General features: G+C 49.7%; 1 protein-coding gene across 2 annotated transcripts in view; it reads right to left on the bottom strand.

The window, feature by feature from the left end:
* The window catches only part of LOC311227913 (acetylcholine receptor subunit alpha-like), a 70758-nt gene extending 65970 nt beyond the window's left edge, over positions 1-4788 (bottom strand). For both annotated transcript variants that reach the window (XM_084313774.1, XM_084313775.1), the window contains exon 1: positions 4652-4788. In XM_084313774.1, the coding sequence (XP_084169900.1) occupies positions 4652-4706 (55 nt within the window). In that variant the 5' untranslated portion in view covers positions 4707-4788. The remainder of the gene's footprint in view (positions 1-4651) is intronic.
* Positions 4789-12266: the final 7478 nt, after the last annotated feature.

Genomic DNA, 12266 nt, shown 5'->3' with positions numbered 1-12266 from the left:
CAGTGTGCGCGGCCGGCTCGGGGGGGGGTTGACTCTCTGTGAGGTAAAGACACACAGCGTGCGCAGCCGGCTCGGGGGGGGGTTGACTCTCTGTGAGGTAAAGACACACAGCGTGCATGGCCGGCTCGGGGGGGGGGGGTTGACTCTCTGTGAGGTAAAGACACACAGCGTGCACGGCCGGCTCGGGGGGGGGGGGGGGGGGGGGGTTGACTCTCTGTGAGGTAAAGACACACAGCGTGCGCGGCCGGCTCGGGGGTGGGGGGGGTTGACTCTCTGTGAGGTAAAGACACACAGCGTGCGCGGCCGGCTCGGGGGGGGGTTGACTCTCTGTGAGGTAAAGACACACAGACTGCATGGCCGGCTCGGGGGGGGGGTTGACTCTCTGTGAGGTAAAGACACACAGCGTGCGCGGCCGGCTCGGGGGTGGGGGGGGTTGACTCTCTGTGAGGTAAAGACACACAGCGTGCGCGGCCGGCTCGGGGGGGGGGTTGACTCCCTGTGAGTTAAAGACACACAGCGTGCGCGGCCGGCTCGGGGGGGGGTTGACTCTCTCTGTGAGGTAAAGACACACAGCGTGCGCGGCCGGCTCGGGGGGGGGGTTGACTCCCTGTGAGGTAAAGACACACAGCGTGCGCGGCCGGCTCGGGGGGGGGGGTTGACTCTCTGTGAGGTAAAGACACACAGCGTGCGCGGCCGGCTCGGGGGGGGGGTTGACTCTCTGTGAGGTAAAGACACACAGTGTGCGCAGCCGGCTCGGGGGGGTTGACTCTCGGAGTCACGTCGAGGTGAGTGAGCTAGAAACCGAACACCGGAGAGAGATATATCTCTTTAACACCTGCTGACAGCTGATATAGCTTTAATTTGGACCCAAAATAGATCCCGTCGACGGCACATCACACGTGTAGCATGTCCCCCGTGTTCTGGAGCTGGAGGCGTCTGAGAGGAGGACCCAGTGGGATCCAGTGATCCTCAAGGGATCCTCAAGGGATCCGTTTACTTTCAAGTCAATCAATCCTGAAGTCAAAACTTGTAAAGGTACTATTCGATCCATAGGCGGAGCATTAGGGGGGGGTTGCGGGGGACGTGTCCCCCTCAGTATTGAGAAGACAAGCCCCCCCCCCCCTCACGTGTGATGTGTTTTGAATGTGCAGAAGCAAGACAGGAGAATAGATATTTGAAAGCAATACAGAAGGAGAGCCTCACTGGATTATATTTCATTATATTTGTGTCAGCGGGTTCCTGAATGTTGTCTTTTCCTTTACATAAAGAAAGATGTTTCCACCATGAATTGATGCAGAAACGGCACAAATTGGTGCAGAAAGTTTCACCAGAATGCAGGAAATTAAGTGTTTGACGCTTTCCTGGGGGAGGACCCCCCCCGTCCCCGTTTAAAGTGACCCCCCCCCCAATGGATGCTCGATATTGGCTTTTTTACCAATACCGATATTGTCCAACTCTTAATTTCCGATACCGATATCAACCGATACCGATATATGCAGGGTTTCCCCCTCCAAATTTTTTTATAATTTCAGGTAATTAACATTACATATCTCTTGTTGTGGAATTAACACAACATTATGCATACTTTTGACAATAAATAAAATCAGAATTTGTTCTTACTTGCTTGTCTGGGTAAATAAAGGTTATAGAAATGTAAAAAAAAATAAAAATAAAGATTTTGAAAACCGATACCGATATTTTCCGATATCACATTTTTATGCCCATATCGGCCGATAATATCGGTAGGCCGATAATATCGGACATCCCTAGTTGAAACCAAACCTACGCCCTTGATCCAATCATCTATAAGAGATTATTCAGAATGAAGGCTCTATCATAATGTGAATTGCAGAGTTGAAGATAAATAGGATTTGTGAGTCTGATATCACGCAGGTCATCAGCCTCTAGCCCAAATATGGACGTCTGGCTCGTAAAGCCTTTTGCTCTATGGAGTAAATGAAAAGCGATGATGCTACAGAATCGACCCTGTCACAGTCTGCAGTTTAACACCGGTTCCTGACAGGCAGCGAGCGAGCGAACTGGAGACGAAATCGTGCGCGACACTGTCCTGATATGACGCGGCGCTTGTCCGAGTGTGTCTGTGTGTGTGTATTTACCTGGAAGCACAGGGGCAAAGCAGCCTGCGATTCTCGACCAATAAAAAGTGTTTAGGGGCGGGACTCGGCCGCATAATCGCTCAACTAGAGACACAGCGAGCGAATATTTGAGGGGGGAGCGACATCGCCACTCAGTTCGCTGTCGCTCGCGGTAGGTCAGGATAGTCTGATTGAAACTAATACATTTGAATAATTTTCGCAATCACGCTCGCTCGCGTCGCTCCCTGTCAGGAAGGGGTGTGACGCAGGGATCTTTAAAACGTGAATCTATCTCTCTCTCTCTCTCTCTCTCTCTCTCTCCAAGTTGTTAAAATGACAAAAAATAATTACAGAGATCTTAAATTAATTGTGACGAGCCATAGCTTTACATTATACAAACAGATGCTTAGGGAAAGGAAAAATGAATAAAATACAGAAGCCATAATCGTTAGCCTCATACGATAATTGCCTAATTAATTTTTCAAGATTTTGGAAAAGAAGAAAAAACACATTTTCCAGCCAATTTATGTTTTGAAAATAAGTTCCACAAGGTGTATCAACAAGTTTTCAAAAATACAAAAACACAACAACCATTGTGTAACAAAATTAGGTGACTTTTAAACAAAATATGTCATGACTTAGGCATTTTTCTCTCTTACATACATACATGTGATACACTATGCAGTTGTTTTCAGTTTTGTCATGCGATCGCCGTCTGTGTATGTAACGTTAAAATGCACATGTCACGCAAGTGAGTTAGGCAGATGGGCATTTTATTTACATAACAAGCGTTCTGATTGGCTGAGGACATAGGCACTGAGCCAGGGCGATGCAGCAGTGTGAGGAGAGTACAGTTAGGCAGAAATCTCTATTTGGCAAAATAATTACTTAGGCAATTATCGTATGAGGCTAACGATAGCATGCACAATAATGCCAACTCTATACATCTGATTAGCACTATTACTCAGTAGTACTCATTTATATACTTTATACCCAGTTTAATCACCTGTATACATTGTATATTACTACTATTGCACTTTGCTGTTACATTTGCACTGTGGTTGGATGTCAAGGTTCTTTTAGTTGTACTGTACTTGTGCTGTGTGATGACAATACATTTTAATTTAATCCCAATCCAATCCAATCCAACTTTATTTGTATAGCACATTTAAAAACAACATGGTTGACCAAAGTGCATCACAGTAAAAACCATAATATAGTAAAAAAAAAAAAAAAAAAAAAACACATAAACACAATACAAAGTACACAGAACTATACAAACTAAATTACAGCAGCAGACTAAAAGCTAGGGAGGTGAGAGATATGAGATGTGGATAGTCTCTCTCCCCCTCCTTCTCCTCTTCTGCTTGACACCAGCCGGCCCGAACAGTATCTCTTTCCATTTTTTCCAGCTGACCTTGATGAAAAAAACAAAGGCCTGCGTCTCACTGCAACATATCCGTCCAATGGCCGAGTGGTTTCTCATTCTCTCCCCCCACCACGTCTGAGGCAGAGCGGCGCCCTCCCCCCCCGCGCGCGCGCGCACGGCCCGGCGGGGAGACCCCTCCCCCCCACCGCATGTGTTCCGCGCGAGCGTGTCTATGAGATCACCTGACGCGGAGAGACGGTCTGTAAACAGGAGTTATTCCTCCGTACCGACTTCAGTAAAAACATGTTTACCGCGTCGTGTCGTGTTCCTGTTTTCGTCCGCTTCATTATGATTCTGGGTGGCTTTTGGGAGACATTCCACTCAATTAAGCCAAACGTAAAGGAACAGGCGACACGTTTTTTACCAGATGGCGAGGTCTGTGGTCACACAGGCAGAGAGGTTGAAAAAACACAGAGCACATGCCGCTGTCAATCAAAAGAGCCCGCTTTGCCCGCTGTGGACGTGAGAAATGACTGTGATTTGTATCGTTGAACTTGGATCCACGTATACGATGGCCTGATTTCATTTAGGTAACACGCGATTAACAAGAGAGAGAGGTTTGATAAGTGTCGGTTCAAACTAAACCAACACTTATTAAAGGGGAACTATCTTATAAATGGCCTTTTTGAGTGTTTAGCATTGTTTCCTAGCTATGTGAACTTATATTAATATGATCTATGTCTCAAAATTCTCATATTGGCGCATTCTTCCAATTCTCCTCTCACAATATTCACCCTCACTGAACTGAGTCGTTTGAAAATGTGCCTATATGTGATGTCATATAGTCACTGCTGCATGTTAATGTTCAGGGGAACACGACGATGCACAGTGGTTTAGGAGCCCAGGCTCAAAACAGCTCGAAATCTTGAGGTAGAAAAATGCTGTTTTTGAGGACTTGATTAGAAATACAAAACAATGAATACAAAAAATATATATATTACAGAGGTGTTCCATAGACTCACAGGAATTGTGTAAAAGTGCCCAAATAGTGAAAGAAATAGTAAAATAGTTCCCCTTTAAGTAAATTGTGTGGGAAAAGACACAATTTAAAGACGAAATTAACCCCACATTTTTTTTTTTATTATTTCCTTGCATGCATTCTCCTTCGCTTTAGGGTATTCCTTACCTGCTAGAATTATAAGGAGCTGAGAGGTGAAAAGGAGACGATTCATTCTCCACATGGTATACTGTCCCGCGGACTCAGAGGTGTCAGATATCCTTATCCCGACTCCCGGGCCTCTGGTGAATCAAAGCGGTTCCCTGACGACTACTTAAAACATTGTGAGAATATCGTCAGTCGATGACTTACTACGTCCAAGTTCTCCACTGGCACCCCGTATTGTTTTTTCCTCTGCCCTGACAGCGTATGTGAGCGACTGCCAACGCCTGTCATCTGAGAGGGACACATTCCTCGTCGTCTGTTCTCGGGCTGGACACATGCCGGAGTACTAATCTAACCACTGAAATACCCCGGCGTGAAACACAGGCCGCTCCAGCAACTTTTCATGTTGTCGCTTTTTTTCACACGATGATCCACCGTGATTATTTTAGGTGAATGTGTATTAAAACGCAGCGTGTGAGACATATATATACGTGGGAATGTGTGGTTTTAGGACAGGGGTGTCAAAGTCAAGTAGCAAAGGGGGCTGAAATAAATAAAAAACTGATGATTTCGCAGGCCGAACACATAATAATACCTAAAAAGAAAAAGGTGCATTTTCCTAAGGTCACTAGCTTAATTGGTAATTTTGTTGATCTATTTACAGTAATTTGTGCACCAGCTCAATATGTTGTTGTAAATTAACTTCTGTTCGTTCTCTGGTGCCTCAGTGAAGGAGGGCTGTTTAAAAGGTGGGTAAGGAGGCATCATTTATGGATTATTGGTTTATTATAGTTTTATGTTTTACAGATTGAAATTACATATATTGGGATTTAATTCATTATTTACCAACTAGAGTTTGTAAGATCAGCTTGATTTCTATCACAGGCAAGTTGAGTTTCTCCTAGGAGAGGCAGGAGAGGACAGGAGAGACAGGAGAGGAGAGACAGGAGAGACATGAGAGACAGGAGAGACAGGAGAGAGAGGATAGACAAGAGAGGAGAGACAGGAGAGACAGGAGAGACAGGAGAGACAGGAGAGGCAGGAGAGGAGAGACAGGAGAGGAGAGAGAGGATAGACAGGAGAGGAGAGACAGGAGAGACAGGAGAGGCAGGAGAGGAGAGACAGGAGAGGAGAGACAGGAGAGACAGGAGAGGAGAGACAGGAGAGAGAGGAGAGACAGGAGAGACAGGAGAGGAGTGACAGGAGAGACAGGAGAGAGAAGAGACAGGAGAGACAGGAGAGGAGAGACAGGAGAGACAGGAGAGGAGAGACAGGAGAGACAGGAGAGGAGAGACAGGAGAGACAGGAGAGACAGGAGATACAGGAGAGACAGGAGAGGAGAGACAGGAGAGACAGGAGAGGCAGGAGAGGAGAGACACGAAGACAGACGGGTTCAGTCTGGGGGTCGGGTGACGGCACCAGACAGGCCGGATTTGGCCCGCAGGCCTTGAGTTTGACACATGTGTTTCGGGACAAATGTTTTTCGTGTTGGTTCTTTGGTTGAAGTGTCGCATGACAGTGGGAGACAGTGGCTCAGGCCCAGTCCACACGATCACGGGTATTCGGGGGGAAAAAACTCTGTCCACACAACGTGGTTTAAACTCCGCACAGAGTGATGTATATACATGTAGTACAATGCCAAAGCAGTAAGTGGCGATGTAGTTCAAACATGAAGGCCATTTCAACCAATCAGAAGGGTTTAGAGTTAATACCGGAAACTGAACTGAAGCCTGGAACAATAACATCCCTCCTTGCTCACAGCCAAATTAGCTACAGCTAGCAACGAATAATTTAAGTGCAATAAACAAAAAATTATACATTCACTGTGTGTTCTGCCTCATTTGTTGATGAAACAAAACCAACATCAACACAATTTACCACCAAGAGCGGAGTTCAATCTCACAAAAAGATCGCCGATTGTGTTAGCTTACGTGCTAACGTAATAATAAAGTAGTAACGTTAATGCTAGTAGAATAAATGGATTAAAAACGTTATTACCAGATTGCAGAATGGGTACAATACAGTATGGCTCAATACACACAATTGTTAAGAGGATGCAGACCAGAGAAAGACTTTCGTCTTGTTTACATCAGGGTCCCCCATTTTCAATTCATGACATTTCTGACATACATGACATACGTACTGTTACATTTGTGACATACAACTTAAGATATACAAATATACAGTACTGTAGCTTAGATATCTTAAGAAAAAACAGACACATATTAAATTTGAGATCATTATACACTATTTATTGTACTCTTTTATTACCATATCTAACTTACTGTATAGAAACTTGGGGAAACACATACAAAACTAATCTGAATCCTATTATCATTTTACAGAAAAAGGCAATAAGGGTTGTGAACAATGTTAGTTATCTCCATCCTACAAACACACTGTTTTTTGAACTAAGGGCATTAAAGTTCCTCGACTTAGTTGACCTTAAAACAGCAGAGATAGTTTTTAAAGCTAGAAGTTATCAACTGCCATGTAACTTACAAATTTTGTTTAAAGAACGAGAGGTGACGTATAATTTAAGAAGAACACTCAATTTGAAACAGCCTAGAGCTCGAACCACACTTAAAAGTATGTCTGTGTCAGTTAAAGGAGTGAAACTCTGGAACAATATACCGGATGAAATAAAAAACAGCAGGAGTATTTTTAAGTTTAAAAAGTTGTTTAAAAACAGGGTTCTAGAATCTTATAGTAAAATGTAACCTACAATTTTTTTTTCTACCATGAAACTCTGGTATTGCAGATTCATTTTTGATTTTCCTATGTTGGCTTATTGTGAGGTTTCTGTCCTTGCCTTCTCACTCGTTCTGTTCCTTTAACCACCCTCGCTTTGTTTTCATTCATTTTTTCTGTCAAGTATTTCAATTCCCTCGTTCACACGTTTCTCCCCGCTGACGTCATCTGAGACGTCGCTGATTGGTTCCCTCACTTCCCCACGCTTTTCAATCACATTCCCCAGCTGTCACTGCCTTTCAATCAATCGATCCCTCATTATTTATACCCCGTTTTCCCCACCCTAAGTTGTTGGTTCGTCTTGATTTGTCGCTGGATGTTTTTCCCCGTTGCTGCTGTTTCACTGTGCTATTCTCCAGGAATTCCTAGAAGCCTCCGCTTGGATACCTGCTCCGTGGCGCGCGCTCGCCTCCACTGTTGTCCTGTTCCTTTACGCAGCTCGTCTGGGTGAGTTTATCTAGATTGACTGTCTTGACCTATTTCCGATTTTCGTGTGTAAACCTTTACACTGAAGTCTACCACCTTTTTGTCAGACAGTCACTCACCCAGCCATTATCGTTTTTGCTCTTTCCTTTTTTGGAATAATATTTTGGGGATCTTCCACCTCCCACTGTGTATTGACACGAAGATATTATTTCACATTTGGACTGTGTTTGGATTATTGCTCACTGTGTATTTACACGAAGATATTGTTTCACATTTGGACTGTGTTTGGATTTTTGCTCACTGTGTGTTTACACGAAGATAGTATTTCACATTTGGACGGTGTTTGGATATTTGCTCTCTGTGTGATTACATGAAGATATTTCACTTGGGCTGTTTTTGGAATATTGCACATCACTGTGTTGTTTAACACGAAGAATATAACACCCTGTCCTCCAGCTCGTTTCAAGTCTGCTCTGTCACTGACCCGTTCCCTCTCTCCCTCTCTCGGTCTTGCACAACATCTGAGAGGTCCGCCGTGAGAGTCTGCAGAGCGGTACAGAGGTCTGCTCCTGCTTCCCAAGACTACCCTTCCGGGAGAAGCTGCAGAGCAGCAGAACTTTGCCCCTTGTTCATTGTACCTATTCTTGTTGACCTGCTTTTCCCTGTTTCACTTATTCATATATCAAATAAACAAGCCCTCGTTTTTGGCAACTCTGAATCCTACTCTCTTGTGTCGTTAGCGTTTGGGGTCGGTGTCAAACCATAACATTACGAACCAACCATGACGACCCCAGCCGACACAGAGGGGGTCAGAACCGCACTTGCATTTCAAGTCGAGTTGACCAGGGATCACGGTCTCCAACTAGAGCGGGCTGCGGCTGCGGTGCAGAACCTCAGGGACCAGGTCCTGCCTATGCAGGGTTCAATGGCCGCTATGGCGGGACAACAGTCCGAGATTCTCGCCCAGCTTAACTCGCTGGGCGACGCCGTTAATACTTTTCATCTCTCACACCCTCCAGGAACATTCCCCGCAGCCCCAGCAGATCTCGCACCTCGGGAACCCCTTCTTTCCGTCATCAGCCAAGCCGTTTTTCAGCTCATGGGTCCCGAGTGGCTTATATAACCAACCTACTTTCAGGCCATGCTGCCCAGTGGGTCACATCCTCCTGGGCAATGGAAGCAGATTTTTTGTTCTCCTACCCAGACTTCGTGGCGGAGCTCCGCAGAGTGTTCCACCATCCAGCCCGAGGTCTGGACCCTGGAGCCCGGTTGGGGACCTTCCGGCAAGGGAGCAGCAGGGTGACGGACTATGTCATGGAGTTTCGACTGGCGGCGGTGGAGAGCGGATGGAACGAACCTGCTCTTCGCCTAACCTTCATAAGGGGGCTCAGTGACGCAGTCCGGGACCAGCTCGCTACCAGGGAGGTGCCCGACTCCCTCGAGGAGCTGTTTAGCCTTGTCATCCGTATTGACGGACGCCTCCTGGAGAGAAGGCGCGAGAGGGCCCGACTGTCACCTCCTGAAGCACCCCGGACTCCTGGACGCCCCGTCCCCAACACTACTGTGGGTAACAGGCTTCCCCGTCCGGTGCGCGAGGAGGAACCCATGCAGCTGGGACGCTCTCATCTGAGCCAGGCGGAGCGTCAGGCAAGGCTCAGGTCCGGTCTCTGCCTCTACTGCGGAGGTGCGGGACACCGTATCGCCGACTGCCCTACCCGGCCAAAAGATCGGGCTCACCAAGACCCCGGGAGATCCTGGTGAGCCGTTTTTCCCATTCCCAGCGCCGCGCACCACCTGACCATCTGTTGAGCGTCACCCTGGCCTGGGGGGACCAACGTGCCACGGTGGAGGCCCTCATCGACTCTGGGGCAGACGAGAACTTCCTCGACTTCGAGTTTGCCACCCAAGCCAACATACCTCTTGAGGCCCTTGTGAGGCCCTTGGAGATCTTTTCGTTGGACCAACACCGCCTGGCCGACATCTCTCAACGGACCGGCCCAGTCTTGCTGACCATTGCTGGGAACCACGTAGAGAGGATCCAGTTCCTCATTACCCAATCCCCCCTTGTCCCGGTGGTCCTGGGTAGGCCCTGGCTCGCGCTGCACGAGCCCCACATCGCCTGGGCCTCCGGTACCATCAGGGGCTGGAGCTCCTCCTGTCACGCCCGCTGTCTACAGGCGGCGTCTTGTCCCCCGCCCCGGAGACCGGCTGGTGAGTTGCCCCCGGATCCCTCGTCCGTTCCTCCCGAGTACCACGACCTCATGGAGGTATTCAGTAAGACCAGGGCTCAGTCCCTTCCACCTCACCGCCCCTATGACTGCGCCATCAACCTCCGCCAAGGGGCTCCCCTTCCCGGCAGCCGCCTCTACAGTCTGACTGCCCCGGAGAAGAAGGCGATGGATCTCTACATCTCTGAGTCATTGGAAGCAGGACTCATTCGGCCTTCCTCCTCCCCGGTGGCGGCCGGGTTCTTCTTTGTTGGAAAGAAGGATGGGGACCTGCGACCCTGCATCGACTATCGTCAGCTCAACGAGATCACCATCAAGAACAAATACCCCCTACCTCTCATGAGCTCCACCTTCGAGCCACTGACCCAGGCCTCGTTCTTCACCAAGCTGGATCTCCGAAGTGCCTATCATCTTGTCCGTATCCGTGAGGGCGATGAATGGAAGACCGCCTTCAAGACCCCCAGAGGCCACTATGAGTACCTTGTGATGCCGTTCGGTCTCACCAACGCCCCGGCGGTATTCCAGGCACTCATGAACGATGTCCTCCGTGACATGCTGGAGGTGTTCGTGGTGGTGTACCTGGACGACATTCTTATCTTTTCCAGGACCCTCGAGGAACACATCCTGCATGTCCGCCGGGTGTTGGAGCGCCTCCTCCACAATCGGCTCTTCGTCAAGGCGGAGAAGTGCCGTTTCCACTCCAACTCCGTCGACTACCTGGGCTTCATCGTGGAGAAGGGCTTGACCCGAGCGGATCCTCGCAAGATCCAGGCTGTGGAGGATTGGCCGGAACCCACCACTCGGAAGGAGCTACAGAGTTTCCTCGGGTTCGCAAACTTCTACCGAAGGTTCATCCGGAACTACAGCCAAGTGGCGGAGCCTCTTACCAAGCTGACCTCCCCCGCTCTGCCGTTCGACTGGTCCCCAGCGGCATGCGCTGCGTTCCGCTCCCTCAAGAGAAGGTTCACTTCCGCTCCTATCCTGCTCCACCCTGACCCCAAGAGACAGTTCATCGTGGAGGTGGACGCCTCGGATTCTGGCCTGGGCGCTGTCCTATCCCAGCGTTCTCCTTCCGACCAGAAGGTACATCCTTGCGCCTTCTACTCGCGTCGCTTCCTCCCCGCCGAGAGGAACTACGACACCGGCAATCGGGAGCTACTGGCGGTCGTGGCGGCCCTGGAGGAGTGGCGTCATTGGCTAGAGGGTGCCGAGGAGCCTTTTACCATCTGGACGGACCACAAGAACCTAACGTTCATCCGCGCTTCCAGGCGCCTCAACGGTCGGCAGGCGAGATGGGACAGTTTCCTCAGTCGGTTCGACTTCTCGCTGACCTTCCGCCCCGGTTCCCGCAACACGAAGGCCGACTCCCTGTCCCGGATGCACTCCAAGGGGGCTCCACCCTCTGAGGACCCATCTCCCATCATCCCGGAGGCCCGAGTGGTTGGAGCCATCACCTTGGGCATCGAGGGTGTGGTGAGGCGTGCCCTACGCTTCCAACGTGCTCCAAGCAACGTCCCTAGGAGCCGTCTCTTCGTCCCTGACTCTGTCCGGTCCCAGGTACTGCTGTGGGGCCATACCAGCCGGTTCGCCTGCCACCCAGGCGTCCATCGCACGTTCTCCTTCCTGGCTCGTCGTTTCTGGTGGCCCACCATGCGAAACGACGTCAAGGAGTTCGTATTGGCCTGCGCGGTCTGCGCCCGCAGCAAGGCCTCTCACCAGGCACCCTCCGGGCTCTTGCAGCCACTTCCCGTTCCAAGCCGTCCGTGGTCACATGTGGCGCTCGACTTCGTCACTGGACTACCCTCCTCCCAGGGGAACACCTGCCTTCTGACCGTGGTGGATCGATTCAGCAAGGGGGTCCACCTCGTGGCCCTCTCCAAGCTTCCCTCAGCAGCCGAGACGGCGGACCTCCTGACGCACCACGTGTTCCGCCTTCACGGTTTCCCCCAGGACATCGTCTCTGACCGGGGGCCCCAGTTCACCTCCCAGGTTTGGCGGGCTTTCTGCAAGGGATTGGGGGCAACGGTCAGTCTCTCCTCCGGCTACCATCCCCAGACAAACGGGCAGACGGAGAGGATGAACCAGAGCGTGGAGTCTGCTCTTCGGTGTGTGGCAGCCGAGAGGCCGGCATCCTGGAGTCGTTTCCTTCCCTGGGTTGAATACTCGATCAACTCAATGGTCAGTTCCGCCACCGGCCTCTCCCCCTTTGAGGCCTCCCTAGGCTACCAGCCCCC

Source organism: Notolepis coatsorum (assembly GCF_963971535.1).
Source record: "Notolepis coatsorum genome assembly, chromosome: 5".
NCBI classification, from domain to species: domain Eukaryota; kingdom Metazoa; phylum Chordata; class Actinopteri; order Aulopiformes; family Paralepididae; genus Notolepis; species Notolepis coatsorum.
Note: the sequence above shows the minus strand (reverse complement) of the source record. Positions and strands in the feature narration are given on the sequence as shown.